Source organism: Sceloporus undulatus, chromosome 4 (assembly GCF_019175285.1).
Source record: "Sceloporus undulatus isolate JIND9_A2432 ecotype Alabama chromosome 4, SceUnd_v1.1, whole genome shotgun sequence".
Taxonomy (NCBI): domain Eukaryota; kingdom Metazoa; phylum Chordata; class Lepidosauria; order Squamata; family Phrynosomatidae; genus Sceloporus; species Sceloporus undulatus.
In genome coordinates this window covers 122,473,098-122,492,129 of record NC_056525.1, presented here as the reverse complement: position 1 = coordinate 122,492,129, position 19,032 = coordinate 122,473,098, and the positions used below count along the sequence as shown (strand labels likewise).

Sequence of the window (19,032 nt, the reverse complement as noted above, 5' to 3'; positions counted from 1 at the left end):
AGTCAATAAACAGGAAATAAACAGCAACAAATCATTCATGGGATAAATGTGGTTTATTCCCAGGATGATGGCACTTTAATCACGACGTCGTGTGAAAATGTTAATCGCAATTGCAAAGTTTTTGCAGGATAATAGCTGTTTAAATCCTTGATTTTCCCCGTAAGATAAAGTCTATTGAATCATAGAGCTGGAAGAGACCACAAGGGTCATCCAATCCATCCCCCTTTCATGTAGGAATAAACAACTCAAGCACTCCTGAAAGATGGCCATCGAGCCTCTGTTTAAAGACCTCCAAAGAAGGCGGCTTTCTTCCAAATGTTTAGGTGGATTCTGTTTTCCTGTAGCTTGAATCCATTGCTGTGTGTCCTAGTCTCCAGAGCAGCAGAAAACAAGCTTGCTCCACACTCAGTAGGTTGGTACCTGTTTTTAATATCTTATCCTGAGTTGCCAACCCTTTAATTGACTTCTGTCCCTGATTTCTGAACATGATTTAAGTTTTGTATGAAGACTGAAACAGGGTGAATAGTTTGGTTAACAGGGGCATTAGATAATGTTTAGCATTGGAGGGGGATGATTTAAAATGTTCCATCTCAGTTGCATATAATTTCTATTTCTAATAATTTAATATTTAATAAGCAAAACAAGTCCTGGTTTATCATATCTGAAATCATTTTCCAAATGGCAAAAAACTTAAGAATTGAATCTGCATGTCTTCAAATACATTTGTACATTTTATATTTTGCTTTGTTTTGTAAATCTCTGTCTTATTATTAGATTGGGAAATACTTTACATACATACAATGCTTTTGAGTGGTCAAAATGCTTCTTTTTCATTCTCAATAATCTTTGTAAAAATCTTGTAAAATAGGTCATTGTGGCTCTGGAAGACTCATACTAGGAGATTATGGTTTCCTGAATGCCTTCTGGTTAATTTGTTCTCTTTTTTAAAAAAAAATATCTTTGTTCGCACTATTTCCCAACAAATAAAACATTTAAAATCAAATTATAAAAAACACCATACATCAAATCCTTATTATCACAATAATCCTTATTTTCATAATACAAATATTACACAAACCTATACCTTTCTCAGACTTTTACCTTCCTTTACCTTTAACCTAATACCCTAAGTGTTTCATAATCATTCCTTCCTAAATCCAATACTAGTTTATTTATTCCTGAAGTAATATTTGAACCCAGGACCTGGCTCATAGCCATTGCACCAATTCAAATGAGGAACATTGATTGATTTAGTAAATAGATGCATTTATATTCTACATATAAGGAAATAAATACTTCTGAGGAAAATTAGAAATAAAAGCAGAATATTAAGGAGAGGATATCAATATCTTCCCTATGGGCAGAGGGGATGTTCTCTGGTGAGGTATTTCACTGCCTCTCCTTCTAATTCCTAGAATCTTTCCTACAGGGTGAAATGTTTTTAAATTCATGATGAAGGTAGTTATCTCTTGACCATTTCAAGCAGACACATATAATGCCTTCTGACTTGCTGGTGTTGTTGTTCACTTTTCTTAAAGTGCCTCACCACATGCATTTGCATTCAGAGAAATTTGCTCTGGGGCGAAATATGGCTTCCTGTGTTCTGTTTGCTGAAAGATTTGCATTTGTCTGGGTAAGGTCTGCCTGTGGGAGGATATGACTCCTCTCCACCTTGCCTTCTTTGTCCTAAAAGGCAAATAGAAGCAATTTTGGGTGCATCTGATGCTGTAGTGTGACTTCTTGGCCATTTTGCTGATTTCCACTCATGCATAAGGTCTAAGCAGAGTAGAAAGTTTGGGGGATGTCTTGTCTATAAACAAACAAGTTTGTTGTGTTTTCTAAGCTGAAAAGAAATATTGGTGCATATTATTATTATTATTATTATTATTACTCTTTATTTATATATATTATACAGTATATATATATTACTTCAGGAATATTTATATATTTGTTTATAGATTTGCACAGCGCTGTACATACAAACAATAAAATAGATAAGAGTAAACCTGCCCATGGCATACAATCTAAGAAATAATGGTATAATACATATAAATAATACATAACAATACAGGAAAGGGTTCAATAAAACAGGCAACAAATAAAAAATGTCAAATAGCAAATAATAATCAGTAATTTCGTTGTGCACGGAGAAACCTGTGGAGACTGCGCTGAAAGAGTTAAAGTGAGGCCATGTGAAGTGACGCTCTGAGCTGATTAAAATAATCACCAGGATTATAGATGGGGCCAGTAAGGAAATTCTGGGTGAGCATGTTGATGTGCTGAGTGGAGGCGGATAGAAGAGGAAAATGGGTCATATGTTGAAAGTGGAAAGTGAGGGTTGATGGCACCCACATTTCTAGTGTTCTAGGATGTGTACAAAAATGAACAGGATACGGAATGTACTGTACAGCACTTCTCAGGAGATCAAGAGCTTGTGTATGTATCACAAAAAAAATGGGGTTTTGAAGTAGACAGTATAAGAAGATGTTTCCAATGAATTTAGTATAAGAGCCGATTTGATATAAAAACTGGAGACACTGTTTTGTATAATCCTGCTCAGATAAATTGAATTTTATTCATTAAATTCAGTGCACCTTATTCTTTAGTAAATGTGCACAGGACTCACTGCTAGAATCCTAAATTCAAATAAACACTCACCTGTGGAATTCCCTGGCTGATCTTTAGTCAGTCAATGTCTCTCTACTCAGTCTGTCATAGAGGGTGGTTATGAGAATAAATGATTAGAAACTTGTGAATACCATTCTGACCTTCTTTGAGGAGGAAAAGAGAAATAAATGCTTATTTAAGTGAGAGTGAACCAGTGAGCAAAGTCTTCATGGTGCAAATCAGTATTTTTGAATAAAACCACAACATGTTTCAAGGCAGTAACTTTAAAGCAAAACTTAAGACCTTATCTACATATGTAGAAAGTATATTTTCTTCTGTTTGTGGTTGTAGTGAAGAACTATGTTTCTATGTTCGTTGTGGTAAAAAGCATTAAATATTTGCCTAATCTATTCTGGCTGAATAGAATGGAATGAAGAATCATATGAAGATGAACCCCAAATTCTAGAAAGCAAGGTGGAAGCTGCATTAAGAGAAATTGGGAAAAACAAATTACCAGGAACAGATGATATTCCAGTTGAACGGCTACAATCCACACATACAGAATCAACTGTAGTATTAACTAAAATATGCCACCATATATGGGATACAAAACACTGGCCCACAGACTGGAAACACTCAATATACATCCCCATCCACAAAGGAAGAGACAAAAGGGACAACAGGACCATAGCACTAACTTCCCATGCAAGCAAAATAATTCTAAAAACATTGCAACACAGACTCCCACTACATATGGAGAGAGAAATCCCAGCGATGCAGTCAGGGTTCAGGAAAAATGGAAGCACTAAGGACTACATTGCAAACATACAGTGGCTAATGGAACACACCAAAAAAATTCGAAAAGAAAATCAGGATGTACTTTATGGACTATAGCAAAGCCTTTTGACTGAATCAATCATGAAAAGCTATGGAATATTCTCAAAGACAAGGGCGTACCAATATACTTGATAGCTCTGATGAGAAAGCTATGTTCAGGACCAGAAGCCACTGTTAGAACAGAATATGGAGAAACAGAATGGTTTCCAATTGTCAAAGGAGCCAAGCAAGGCTGCATGTATGTAGTTGAAGGCTGCATATTACACTGTGCCTGTGTTATACGCGGCTTTCAGCATATGCTGAAAGCTGCAAGGGAGCCGCGTGGGGGATGCAAGGGGTGGCGTGTCCCATTCATCTGAATGGGGTGTGAACCTGAGGTGACTGTATCACCATACTTGTTCCACTTCTACACAGAAAACATCTTACAAAGAGCAGGGTAAGACTTAGAAGAAGGAAGTGTGAAGACAGGAGGAAGGAACATCAACAATGTAAGATACACAGGTAACACAATATTACTGGCAGAAAATATCAGAGACTTGGAACAATTATTAAGTGAGGTCAAGGAAGAAAGTACAAAGGCAGGCTTATTGCTGAACATAAAACAAAAATAATGGCCATGGGGGATCTACATAAACTCAAATTATACAATGAGGAAATTAAAGATTTCTTGTACCTTGGATCAAATATTGATCAGAATGAAGACTGTAGTCAAGAGATAAGAAGAAGACTTTGGAATGGGAAAAGCAGCCATGAAAGAGCTAGAAAGGACCCTAAAGAGTAAAGATATACAACTGCATATATAGAATTGTCCAAGCCATGGTATTCCCCATCACTATGTATGGATGTGAGAGCTAGGCAGTGAAAAAAGTGGATAAAAAGAAAAATCAACTCATTTGAGATGCGATACTGGAGAAGAGTGCTGAGGATACCATGGGCAGCAAAAACAGATCAAGCCTGAAATATCCCTAGAATCCAAGATTGAGGCTGTCATACTTTGGTCATCAAAAGAAGACATGACTCATTAGGAAAAGATAATAATACTGGAAAGATTGAGGGCAGAAAAAAGAGAGGAAGGCTATACAACAGATGGCTAGATTCAAGTAGGGAGGTCATGGGCATGAGTCTGCAAGACTTAAGCAGAGCAGTGGAAGAAGACAGGGAGTCTTGGAGATGTCTCATCCACAGGGCCACCATGAGTCAAGATAGACTCAAGAGCAGCTAACAACAACAATATTCTGGCTTGCATCAGTTTGTGAGCATGTGTGTATTTGCTTTGAGGAGCTGATTTTGCACTGAACCTTAAGGCGGTGTAATCAAGCAGTTTCTTTGAAAATATGGACACTGCAGTATGGAGCATTTATCACTCACTGTAGATACAGTCGGCCCTTCTTATATACTGATTTTTTATACACGGATTCAAGCATACACGGTTTGAAAATGTTCCAAAAAAGTATAAAGTCCCATTAAATATAATGACATAGCAAAATGGTGTCCCTTATAAAAAATGGAAAATCAAGGTTTTACATTTGAAATTTATATTTTTTTTTGAACATTTTCAAACCGTGGATGCTTGAATCCATGTATAAAAAATCCGTGTATAAGAAGGGCCGACTGTACATGCAAATTTTGCATAGCATAAGTCTTGAACTTTGAATACACTTCACAAACTGACTGTCAGTTTTTGAAGACATTCTCCTAACAGGAAGAAAATTTCTGAAATTACTTATTGTTTCTTTTGAGAAAGAAAATAGTGAATTATTACATCTGTATATCCTGGCCAGTTTGATCACCGGTGGTGTGCCTTGATATCCCTTGTGGTACTGATGTGGCTGAGTAAGATGCCACCTAGTGTCAACTCATTCTTCTCTAAGGGCCGTAAACCCAGCTTCAGTGAGCATGTTGTCTGCTCACTATGCTACTGCTGTTGTCGCCATCACTGCTAAACCACTCTTAATCCTTGTTATTTTTTTTCTCCTAATCTCCCACTCCTTGCTCCCTGCTGCCTTGCCTGCAGGGCCTTTGTTCCCAACCAGGAGCTGGAGCTGAGCCCCAGGCATGAGCAGGCTAAGCAACTGCTGCAGAGAGCGCGTATGAAGGCCAGGACGAACCCCCTCCGAGCTAGCCATAACATTCTGCCTACTTTCTCCCAAGAGAGGAGGTAAGACCAAGAATTTCATGCAGGGTGGTCAGTGCTTTCAAGAGGGGGGGAAGCAGGAAAAATGAATGCAACAAGGAGACTTTGTTGTATTTCCAGTGTGTGTGTGTGTGTGTGTTTGAACTTGCACTTTACTTGCACACAAAATGCATTCTTCCCTATTTATACTTTTCATACTTTTAAACTACTCATACCTTTTCTCACAATGATTCATTTGCATGGTCCCGCCATACCATATAAACGCCACCGTACCTTTTGATGTGCAAATTGAATACATCTGTATTTTAACTGTTGTTTAGTTCTTGTTGATAGATACTATCTTGTTTTCATTAAACCAAGGAGTTAGCATGTGCTGGTTAGTCTGATGTTTAGGTATGAAGTCTTGTATAAGAAATTTAAAAATATAGGACACCCCAGAATTACAAGATACGTTTATCCATTCAAAAAATGAAGTACATGGGACCTGAACTGTGACTTTAAGGAGACATTTAAATTGACTATAAGCACAGAATGGGGTGAAAGATGAGTGATGAATGACTTTTTTATAATAAAATTCAGGAAAAAAATGAGCACATTTATGACATCTAGATGGCTTCCAGTATAGATTTATTTATTTAAATATTTTATCCTGCCCTTTAATCATGAGATCACAGAGCAGCAAACAAATAAAATAATATAAATAGTGCAGATAATTTAAAACTAATTTCAGCAAACAATTGAAAGAAGACAAAACATTTCAAATGGCTTTGAAGGTAGACGTGTTAAAATAACTTTTAAAGGGGAGTTTAAAAGAACACACAAACATAGACACAGAGTTAATTAGTCTCCAAACACTTCAATGAAAATGAATTTCTTGACTTGATGGTCTGAAAAGTAACTAGCATTGGCACTAGTCAGACCGCCAAGGGGGAGGACATTACATCGACAGTAAGATCTGTGACATTTGTGAAACAATACAAAAAACAACCCGTAGAATAAAACAATGACTCATTAGAAAAGACAATAATGCTGGGAAACATAGAGGGCAATAGAAAAAAAGGAAGACTACAGGCCAGATGTCTAGACTCAATCAAGGAGGTCACAGGCCTGAACTTACGGGATTTAAACAGAGAGGCTGAGAATAAGGGGTCATGGAGATGTCTCTTTCACAGGGTCACCAAGAGTCAAAGTCAACTTGAAGACAGCTAACAACAAGAAGAAGAATAAAACAAAACATATTCCATCCTCTACCAATAATAATTTCCCTTGGCCAACACAAACAGTTGTTACATATTCTTCTTTTCCCACAGTAACCTTCAGGTAAAATAAAATGTACTATTATAAGTACCAGAGATGTTTAGGATCCCATGGAAATGAGCACCTGGATCTTAGAATCAAATGTGGCTCTCAGAGATGTAATGCCCCAAACTGGCTTATGGGTATTCATTCCTACTAGAGTAAAGCCTACTGTTTCTTTTTCCTCTGAGAATTAACAGTAGCTGTTCTATGTTATTGTTGTTTTTCTTGCCAGAGAAGAGGAGAAAAACTCAAAGATCTGCTTTTGCATACATTAAAATTGTACTCAATATAATAGGGTTGCATTTTAATACCATTTGTTGTCCCATTCGCCCCATAATTTGCTAGCAGTTGCTTTTCACAGTTGCAACTCAAACCATTGACTTGGATTGATTATAATAGGTTTTTTGAATCCTTTCCTTACTGAGTGCACATCCATATCCTCTAAATAGCCAGTTGTTCCTGCTCTCTTTCAAATGCAGCAGCAGAAGGTATTGGCATATAATTAGGACCCTGATGTAAAGGAATACATGTCATGTCAGTGTGATGTACCAGCAGACAGTTGGAGACATGCGATATTTCTTGGTAGAAGGAGATCAGCTTGGGTACACACTTCATGAATAACATCTGCTCCTAGTTATTTTTCATTAAATGAAAGTGGTACCTCCAGAGTCCATGTTCATATTTCCTCGTTCTTTATTTTGTGCCTCAGGGATGCCTGTGGAATTTCTGCTGCAGAAGCAAAGAATTTTGTTCTGAAGGATGGAGACCCCCATGCCAGTGGAAACTTGAGTGACTCGTCAAGTGGGGAGTCCAGCTGTGGGCAGCAGAGGACACGAGGGCCATCCCCATCTCGTGTGCGTTTTGAGGATGAATCTGCACGGGATGCTGAGGTTCGCTATTTGGAACGTCTTCAGCAACGTCAGAAGCGAGTCTTGGATTCAGTTCTCTTATCTCTGGGTCGTGGCCCACTGGTCTCCAAACCGGATCTTTCAGATTATATCAATGGTGACCTCCAGCGTAAAGAGAATGGCATCTGTAAGCCTGTCTGGGAACAGCAGAGCACAGAGCAGGCAGGAGGGGCACTCACTCATCAAAGCAACAGGGGGCGCTCTGAGAAGGAAATGCCTCTGGTGGTCAACAAAGAAGGGAAATGTAGTGCCTGTGGGTCTTATGTCAACAAATTGGCAGCCAGGAACCCTGATGTCAGTGTAAATCAAACCAGGAATGACATGCATAAGACTTGTAATGCCTCCCAAAGAAGCAAACATCTAGGCATTGCCAATGAACACAAGGTGCTTACTACTTCTCAGGAGGACACCCGAACAAGGCCTCTTGGTCCCAAAGGAACTCCGCTGTGGATCCTTCCTTCTCGACAGCGTGTTTACACAGAACGCATCAAGGAAACTTATATTGGGGAAGTGACTTGTATAGATGATGTTGACTCAGCTTTAGATAGCACCACTGACACATCAGATAGTTACAGGACAGACAGCGAAGAAGCTGGTACCGGTACTAATAGTCAACAGTCAATGTTCAAAAGTCAGTGGCACAGTGTGCCTGGTCCAGATTCTAGGCCAGTTTGTTCTTCAGAGAAGGAAACCAAGAGTATGAAGAATAAGGGGGACAGGCATTGGGGAAATGCCAGTTACAATGCCCATAATGAGGAATTCCAAGATAATGTGCCTAGCATTAACAAAGTAGAAACTGGGTTAAGTGCTAATGAAGCAAACAATTATAATGTGAAGGGAGCCTCTGAAATAAAAAGCCAAGAAAATAAAATAGCTTCTAACAAGGCAGAAGTCTATACGAGAGGCAATCAACCTGTAGATCTATATCCATTGGCCAAGAAAGGCAAAGCCCAAGGGCACATGAAAGGACCCAAAGCCCAATTTAGGGAACCCATACCCACTGTCCATTCTCAGCAGTTGCCTTCCTATCTGGCTTCTGATAGTTTAACAAACTCTGTTAACAGAAAATCAAGCTCTAGTCACAGGCCAACCAACAACTTAAGCCAAGTAAAGGATCCTTCTCAGCAGCTAAATAAGGAAGTGGCTGCCAGCTTCAACCTAGGAGATCAAGTACCTACACTCACTGCCACAGGTAAAGCCCCCTCCTCCCCAATGCCTTACAGGAGAGCTGTTTTAACAGGCGGCTACAAGCTGGATGTTCAGGATCCTGGGCAGGTGAAAGAAGCCAATGAACTGCCAGTTTGTTCTCTTCACAATATTCAGCATGCCTGCGTGTCTCAGACAGAGGAGCAGAGTGGCATGCAAAGCCCAAAGATGCTTTCTAAGAGTCAGTTGTTGGCTTTATCCACTAATAATTGCAATAATACCCATGCAAAGCACCAGTCAAAAACTTCAGTGATTTCTATGGTGAAGAGTAAAGAACAATTCCAGGACAGCCAGAAGATGAGGAAAAAACATGGTAAGAAATCATGCTGACTTTTGACAATTGCACTAGGGGAGGCTCTCCAGCAAGAGATATCACATTCTTAAGCTAATTTATGCAAGTAAGATTGGTCCATTCAAAGCATTCTAACATGCATGCCTTTGCTTATTTTCATGTTTTAATCTGTACATAAATAATTTAGTTTTGCATAGGTTTAGATTGTTTTACGAATAGCTTTGAAGTGGCTGGTGACTGAGCGGATAAACAAAAGCAAAAGGTCAGATTGTGAGAGGAGATGCTCACTGCGACCCACTTTTCAATATAAGACCTTTGCTGGTTCCATCCAGAGGTCCATCTAGTTCAGTATTCTGCTTCCCACTGTGGCCAAAAGTTAGAGCAACAGATGGCAACCCTCTTCTAAACACATTATATGGCATATAAGGCCAATAATGTTATTTTAGTCCCTGAAGTGAAAATTCACTCACTATGTCTCTTTTCCCCAATGATAAAAATAAGTACAGTCAGCCCTTCATGTTTGCAGCTCTGACTTTTGTGGATTTGAATAATCTCTCTAGAAACCTCTAGGTCTTCCAGTGGAACTCTATGGTCAATGTCCGCCAGACGTTGTGCTGGTGGACCCAGAGATTCGTAGAGATAACTCTTTTCTAGTCCTCCAGTGCTATTCTATGGTCAACTTCTGGCAGATGTTGACCATAGAGTGTGCTGGAAGACCTAGAGATTCCTAGAGAGGTGTTCTCTCAGATAAAGAAATAGTGATTTTTTTTTAATTTGCAGTTTTTCCACTTTCACAGGGATCCTGTGCCCCTAACCCCAGTGAATGTGGAGAGCTCACTGTAATAATAATGTAAACACCGAACAATTTACTGCCCTTTGATGATGCTCCCAATAGAGCTACTTAGAGGACTGTCTTACTCAGCCTAATGGCAGGGCCAGTCTTTCCCCTCTTCCCATTACAGTGTGGTAATCACATATGAAGGTGGGTTTGCCTAAATAGGTCTATGGTGTTTCTTCATTTCCAGGGATAAGTGGAAATGTAATAGGTCTTAGGGCCAGAACAGGAAGGGGCAGCTTGAAGCTGTCCCCGCTGAAGATGCCTCGGGACCATGGCAAACACACACTGTGGTCACAAAGGCGCCTGCCACCGCCAGCCCAAATAGGAATGGAAAAGATTCTGGGCAGCTTGGGGGCACTTTTTTTGACACCACACACCATCAAGATGCCTTGAAGTTGCTAAGCAAACCACATGGGAGCGGCTTCCTTAGGCAGCCCTGGCGCAATTTCTGTTCCAGTGGTATGCGCTGTCAAAATGCTGTGCCTCCGGAGTGTCTTGAAACTGCCCCCATGTGGTTGGCTGGGTGGTTTCTGGGAGTCTTGAAGGCGTGTGGTGTTAAAATGCCATGCCCGCAAGCCTCCCAGAAGCAGGCTTTTAAGTCCAGTCTTGTTCCGGCCCCTGTCTTACACCTGTAAAGTCAGATTTTCTTATAAATGTTGAGGTTTGTGTAGTATTGTTCAATATCTTTTCCAGGTGTTAACTGAAGGCAAACATTACCAATACTATCTCACTAGAGAGGGTTTGATCTCCCATATTTTGCTCATGTTGGACATTTTCCTTCCACCCCAAATAATTCTCTGCAATTGTTTTTGGTCCTCCAAGGTGAGTCAGAGGAGTGCCATTCAATGGGAGAGAATTCTTAGGACAGACAGAGTGAACTGCCTGAGTTCTCTGTGTCCTACAGTCTGAGTAGTGATCAATAGTTGGACACAACCAAAACTCCACACTGCTGTTTTGTGCTTATAGTCTGCAATGCACATATCTCTTTTAATGGATATAGTATTTGCCAAATTACAGTGGTGTGCCTATTATACATACTATTTTAACATAAATGTACCACAAAATTCTTAATAATCAGATCCGCAGATAGGCCTTAAAAATATTGACAAAAAGGTTCCTGAAATTACAGGATATAAAAACAGTAGTTAGGGCTTACTTTCTGATCTTTTCCTACTCACTACAGATTAAGTATACCTTATACTTAACTTGTACTTAAGAAACATTATGTATTTCAGATTTTTCTGGATTCTGGAATACATGTATTTTTATATATGTACATAATGAGACATCTTGAAGATGGGATCCAACTCTAAACATGAAATACACGTATCCTGAATATTACACTGTACTGTTATAGTGCTATTATTCCACTCTAACTGCTATGGCTGCCTCCTGTGGAATCCTGGAATTTGCAATTTAGGGAGAGGCATTTAGAATTCTCAGCCAGAGAGCTCAAATATATCACCAAACTATAAACTCCAGAATTTGACAGGAGGCAGCCAGAGCAGTTAAAGTGGGATAATAGCACTATCACAGTGTGGTGTATACATTATACACATAGCCTGAAGGTAAGTTTATACAATATTTTAATAAGTTTATGCGTGAAATAAAATTTGTGTACAATGAACTATGAGCAAGCAAAGGGGTCACTATCTTAGCCACCCATGAAAAATGTATTGGGTTTTGGAGATTTCAGATTTCAGAATTCTGGATAAGGGAGGCTCAGCCTGTTCTATGTCTGGCATTTTCTGCAAATGCAGAAGCTTTAAGTCTGCCTTAAAGTAAATGCTTATGTTATTGATAAACTGTTTTCATGATACTATCTATATCTTGAGTTAACTTCAGCAACTTTAGTTCAGAGGAAGCGAATGAAGCAAAGGCTCTCTAACAAATTTTTCACTGCCCTTTGAAAGTTATATCTCTCTAGCATTCTTTAGGGGAGAGTTGAGAAATTAGTTGTCAGTGGACTGCACTTCCATCAGTCCTAGTTAGTATAGTCAGTGGTGACAAATGGTGGGAGTTGTAATCTAGCTACTTTTGAGGGTCATATGTTCCACATCTCTGATTAGGGGAAAACATGGCAGTTAAGGTACCATATAATTCGACTATAAGTCAACCTCATGTATAAGTTGAGGGCTAGTTTTGGGACCAGAATTATAGATTTTGATATGACTCATGGATAAGTTGAGGGTAAAATGTAGGGGCATTTAACAAAGGATGTAAATGACGAAGCAAAAGAAAACATTGCCAAAGAATTTATATAATTCCAGCAGGCATAACTGTTTGTATTCAAACTAAAGGCTGGATGGATGAGAAAATAGAGGGGGTTCAGTGTTTCCAGGGCAAATGACACTCATGCCATTCACCAGGGTACGGTTCCTTGTTTAAAAGTTAAAGTACAGTACCTACATTGACCCATGGATAAGTAGAGTCAGTTTTTTGGGGTCAGTTTTTTGACCTAAAATCCTAGATGTATACATGGGCATATACAGTAATATAAAACTAAAGGGTACTCCATTCACTTATCAGAAATGGACAGAACATCATCTGACATAAGATCTTTTGTCTTGTTACATATTAAGTTCTGTCATGCTTGCAGAATGCAGAGGTCTATCCAAGAGCAGTAAATGGAAGTGTTTGTGTTGATGCAGGAACTCCATCATCCTCAACATTTGGTGCTCCCCCTGTTAATCCCAGTGCCACTGGTTTTACTGCCATCAATCTCTCCCTGACAACTGAGGAGACCAACCCTACCACTTGTGCTCAGTCAATTAGTAGAGAAGCTCCAGTAACAGAAGCACAGAAGACAAGGTCAGCCCAAACAAGTGCAGTCCAGTGGTAAGTAAAGATGATATGCATTATCAGGAAGCGGGGGCACAGATGCTTATGGAGTAAGCCATGCGATGAAATCTCGTTTTTCTAAAGTAGGACTCTACTGTTAGCATCCCCAAGGCCTTAATATTGGAAATTTCCACTTAATCTTCGAATTTCCCTTCCAAAGTTAAAATCTTCTCAGTGAGATTAAGCCTTTCCCAAGCAAGTGTTCGTGCTAGCTAGCTGGTGGTGATGGGCTTTTTCGTTTCTCACATTTGGAAAGCACCAGGTTAGAGAAGCCTGGTTTAAGACATTCTCCAGACTGTGCTTGTCCCCTCCTTTTTGTGTGGAGGGTGCTTTGTGAAGAACCTTTGGGGCCCTCATTCTCCAAGATTCAAATTCCTGTGGAGAGTCTCCATGGATAAAGAAAGATCTTCTCTTGAGAAAGCCACCCTGCCTGCATATGTCGTAGCAGAAAAGCATGTGGAGAATGTGACATCATGGTCTTCTTCATGGTCTGTATGAATACACACAAATGAGTTGTGGCACCTGCATACATTCACAACATTCTAGAGCTGAACGGTCTTTGGTGGGAACCCTGTCTTCACTGCCTTAACATCGTGTCTTTAAGTGTGCCTCAGGTAAATCTCCCCAGTTCCTTTTTGCTCACCACGCTAGCAGTGACACTAGGAACGTTTTCTGCATTGCTGAACAATTCACCTTATAAATTTTAACTTTTTGTTCTATGATTAATATTTTCTTTTATTTGGTTGCTTTTCACTGTGGTGAGAAAAGATTTTCTCTTGTCTTTTCTTATATTAGCAGACAGCTTCTAAGACACTTCTTAAGTTACAATCTTCATGTGAAAATAAGACTATTCATTTGGATTGGCATTCTTAATATCTTTATTATTTATTATTTAGGGGAAGGATGTAAGAGCCAATTCTGCTCCATTTGCCATGGGTTTTCAAAACAAGGCTTAAAAAAAGACAGCTTAAGCTGTGCCTGGTTGCTTGGGAAGAGGCTCTTACGTTCAGCTGATTTAGTTGCTAAAACTCCTGCTTTGTCTACTGTAGAAAACTGCAGTTAAAGTATCTATAGCATTTGATGCTACTTTAGTTTTAATGTCATTGTTGAAAGGCACCACCTTCACTCTTGCACCACTGACACAAAATGTTTTGACCAGCACATGTTGTACTGCACCCATGTTGGTTGCTACTTCACCTCATATTTCTCATGAAGGAGTCCCTGCAGTTCCAGGAAGGCCTCTGGAGGTTTCTTCTAGGAAGAGGCATAAGTCTCATGAGTTTACTTCTGAAGGTGCCACCAAAAAGAAAAGAACCAAGATGTCCAAAAAAAGGTGTTAAGAAAAAAGTTTGGATTGAATATGGAGTGCCTTGCTTTCAGTAGGAAATGAAGTGCATGTGCCAAGTCTTTAGTATTGATCATCTCTGACCACCATCCATTTGTTGCGGCTTGCTGTGAGCAGGCTGGGGAGATAATAGAGCCTGTCATCTGGGTACCAACATCCTTAGTCTGATTTGCCTGATGCTGTTTTTATTGCTTCTTATACGAAGGGTGAGCTCTGAGAAGGGTCCTCACACCATGACAAATCCTCAGTTTCAGTACAGCTGCATTGAAACAAGACTCATCTTGAAAATGCTGTCCCACTCAAAGTCCCATGAGGCATCTCCTTAGTACCAAGAGCAATATTGGCCTCCTTATTATAGGAGAGAATATGAATATTCAAGGAGTTACTCCCCATATTTGGTTTGTTTGGAGCATCATTGTGGATTTGGTCATTATGATTATATGGGGATAGAAGATTCCTGTTAAGAATATTAGCCTTTTGATAGCCATTTGGGTGAAGAGCAGGGTATAAATAAATAAATAATAATAATAATAATAATTACTATTACCCATCAGTCTCCAAGGTTAAGGCCCCATATAAAAGGTTATTCATCTGTTTGGTCCCAATGTATGGAGGAAGAAGAGTTACACCTTCGCCCCTGTATTCCATCATCTCTGTAAGAGTTTAGTGCCAGCCATCTGCAACAGTGCCTCATCCATTATAGTTGCAGAACTCTAATCTTCTTACTTTGCTTTATTTTGCTCTGATACCAAGCGTCCTACCGAAGCTGAGCTCGAAACCAATACTTCAAGCCTTTCAGCTTGCTGATCTGCCTTTTCCATCTGTCTCATCTACTTTAGTAGCACCTTTATCATTGTAATCATTACTTGCTTCCTTGATACTGATTTTGATTTTTATGTTGCTTCTGGGTGTGCTTCTACAACATTGGTTTTAGTACCAAAACCTGTCAGCCAACCAAACAAAGATTCTGTACTGGAAAAGAATGATTTCTCTTCTTCTTCCCCATCCTTACTTCAAGCATTTACACCATCACAGAAAATATTGTGGATACATCAGCATTCTCTCCCTAGAAGGTTATCAGATCAAATACTGAACAGTTAAAGCTCCTCTGCTCCCAGAATCTGACCCACTTTTTTCAAAATATCCAAACTGAGTGGGCAACCCCTGTTATACTACTTCTCTTGCCAGCTCTTGATTCTGAGCAAAGCCTTCATCAATGTCACCACTTCATGTTGGATAGGGAACCTCTACAGAGTGCAAAAAGATGGAGTGCTTATTTTTTTCATTGGCAGTTTTATTTGAGATCTCTCAAGGTGGCCAGAAAAAGCCTATTCTAGATAATCTGTGATCTGAATGAACTACTTACTTGTATCTTTCAATCTACCTAGTTTGCATGCTTTCTCCAATATTTCACTCTTCATGATAATGCACAATATGGGGGAAGAGAAAAGATAAACAAGCTTCCAAAGAGTCAAAGAGAGGAACTGTGACGTATCAGGAGCTGTCTTTGCTGTTATCGTCATAATTTGAAAATTCTTTTTAAAAAACAAAGAAGCTTTTCTAAACCTTATTTGTATTTAAAATCATGTCACAAAGATGGTTGTACATGTTTGCCCACATTCCAATTTAACATTGTTCAACATTTATCCTTTTGGAGTATGGCTGCACTCTGTTGTTTATCACATTTTATCATCCCTCTAAATTGTATGGGATTAGCAAGGCTGCAAGAGTTTGGCTTGCTGTATTCACTTTGGACAGTGTGATACTACCTTGTGACCATGACCAATGACCAGCATTCCTCCTAACCTTGAGCCTACAGAAGTAGATGGATTCATTCTGACAGTTACACATACAGTAGCACCCAAGCCCATTCATATTCCCCCCTCCCTTGCCATATACCTCCCCAAGGGAATGGCCCAGAAGCTGGACAGGTGGCTTGCTGCTATGACCTGGGTGCTTGCCAGGCTTTGCCGTGACCAGAGTGGCCAACAGAAAAATGTGAACCCCTGTTTCTCTCATTATGGATTTTCTACAATCCTGCAAGTTTGATTTAAATTGTGAAAAACTTTCCCATGTCCACCCAGTGTCTAAGCAAGGGGTTGAAATGAGATCTTCAGGCAATTTTGTAACTCTAGCATTTGCTTTTGAAAGAGAAGGTACCAGGTTCTTCACTTCATAGGATCAAGAGAAGCAGTTTATTGGAAACAATTTTGCCTAAAACCCTGCTAAAGCTGCTGCTGGTCTGAACAGACATTCCTGGGCAAGGAAGGTCTGTGATTTTTCCTAGTCTGAGACAGATCTACATGTTTATTTCTGCTCACCAATACTAATCTGTTTCTTTTCAATGCTCTTAGCTGGTTCCCAATGCTGCATCTGTATGCACTGAGGAATACTGTAGCAGGGGGTGTAAAATGAGGCATAATGCTCCCTGTTCGTAAGGATAAAGGGCTTGCTGTGTTTCTGCTTTCTGTCACAACCTCTTTTTCATTGTCTTTTTTGCTGCAACTGTCCTTCACCCAGATCCAGGTGGGTTTGTTGCTCTCACAGCAATGCCCTTTTAGCTGTAGCTTTTCACTGTTGCTGCCAGCTAAAGCCATGTTTTTGGTTCTGCCAGCTGTCTCTGAATCTAGTTACCCTTCCCATTTCTGCCTCCCTGAAATCTGCCTTGACCTGCTTCTCTGTTCCTGCCAACATCCCCAGAAATTTGTTGCTATGGCTACAGATCTTGGTCCTCAAAAATTAAGCCTCTTCTATTTTACCCAGGGATTATGTCTAAAATTTTATAAAGCTACCCTATTGTTTCCTTCAATACAAAGTTTTAAATGTCTAACTTATTAGCCAAGACATGCACATTTAACGAAATAAACCATGCATTTAGTTCAGACCATGCTGTCATCTAATTTGAGCTGGTAAAAAAATAAATAAACTAAACAAATGCAAAATCCCTTCAGCGTCAGCAGCATTTAGTCTGAATTGGTACAGCCCTAGTAATACTACTGCCAAGTTAGGCTGTAATAGAGAGGAATCATATAGGGGTTTGTAAGAGCGTCAGCTGTGAATACAACAGGGATCGATAATGAAATGAGAAAGTAGGAAAAATCCACATATTAGGAAGGCTTTTGGGGTGGTAGTAGAGAGACCTCACCAAGTTCCTCCAAGACAAGGCTGGCTGCATTCTAATCTCATTGTGATGGCTTTGGTAATCGTGGTTTGCCCCACTCTTTTATCTGCGTTCCCATTTGTGTGAGGCATAGAGACCATAAAGTTAACAAGTAGAAGACATGGTTGTCTGGACTCTTGTCCCATAAAATTCTGAAAGAAATGGTATGAGCCTTTTTGAGGCTAGGCAGATGAAGGATCATTTCCTTATGCCAAAGTGCTGAAAGTTGATCCACAGCAGCTGATGCTGGGGATTAGGGTTTAGTAGCCATCACATTGCTAGTGCCTTAGCCAGCATCCCTTTAAAGTGCCATGTGGGCTCCCATTCACTCTTGAGATGGGGAAGTAAAGGATTGTTCCTTAGGAAGACCATTGCAGTGCTTAATCCTGACACTGAGTGGGCTGCCCTCATACTTAGGAACAGTCAGGTACCTTACATGGCGTGGGTGGATTATTGAGCTGAGAAATAAAAAATGCAAGAGGAGGCCGTCCTTACACCCACTATTGAAACAATAGCTGTTTTGCTAATCTTTAAATTGTTAGCCAGTTCTCAGTATTCTGTATTAACTCTTGAGAACCGACAAAACGGTCACACTGGGGCATCATGCCAAGAAAAAAAGCCCATGATAACAACATGCAGGTGAAGGGGCAGTGATAGACAGATAGACTCAGTTTTTACTGGCTCCCATTCAGTTATGTGACAGAAAGCATGTGAGCCATAGGGGGAGCATGTTGGAAGCAGGGCCTTTTGAACCAATGTTTGTAAGGTCATGCTGTCATCCTGGTTCTGAGAGAGGTATTGATTTCTGTAACTGCAGTCCATTCCTATTTCTCCAAAAGAGAATAAGATGTTCTTTGCTATCCACTCCACTGGCTTAGCCAGAAAAGAAAAAAGTATGCATGGGGCCACACTTGTGGCTTGCACCTCTTTTGGTATTCCTAAAGGTGGTACTATATCTCTTTCTCTATCCTTCTGTGTCTCAAATCTATCTTCAAAATCCACAGTTTCAATTATATGTTGCTGTCATTTAAATCTTGGAACTCTTCCTACAGATCTTGGAAAAGGTGCTTTTTCTAAGATTGGCATTACCAATCCAGCTCCAATTCTGTGAGTTATACACTTGTCCCTCCACATTCACTGGGGTTAGGGACACAGGCCCCCCATGAAAGTGAAAAAACTGCAAATAAATAAACAGTACTTTTTTTAAACCTGAGAGAACACCTCTCTAGGAATTTCTAGGTCCTCCAGCAGAACTCTGTGGTCAACATCTGCCAGAATTCGACCATAGAATCATGTTGCAGGACCTACAAATGCCTAGAGAAGTGTTTTCTCTAGGAATCTTTAGGTTCTCCAGTGCAAGTCTGATCAACATCCAGCAGAATTTCTCTGGAGGGTTTAGAGATTCCCAGAGAGAGCATATTAATCAAATCCACAAATAATTCAATTCTCAAAAGTCAAAGCTGCAAATGCGGAGGGCTGAGTGTAATCCAAAAAAAGGAAATTTTCCTGATTCTCATTTCTCTTGTCTCTGTCCTCCCTTTACTGTAAAATTTTTCATGTGATCT

General features: G+C 39.8%; 1 protein-coding gene across 3 annotated transcripts in view; it reads left to right on the top strand.

Moving 5' to 3' along the window:
- KIAA1614 (KIAA1614 ortholog) overlaps window positions 1-19,032 on the top strand; it is a 63,334-nt gene that overhangs the window by 29,695 nt on the left and 14,607 nt on the right. For 2 of the 3 annotated variants that reach the window (XM_042461589.1, XM_042461590.1), the window contains exons 5-7: window positions 5,459-5,602; window positions 7,587-9,304; window positions 12,773-12,959. In XM_042461589.1, the coding sequence (XP_042317523.1) occupies window positions 5,459-5,602; window positions 7,587-9,304; window positions 12,773-12,959 (2,049 nt within the window). The remainder of the gene's footprint in view (window positions 1-5,458; window positions 5,603-7,586; window positions 9,305-12,772; window positions 12,960-19,032) is intronic. The other variant, XM_042461591.1, reaches the window with a different exon arrangement.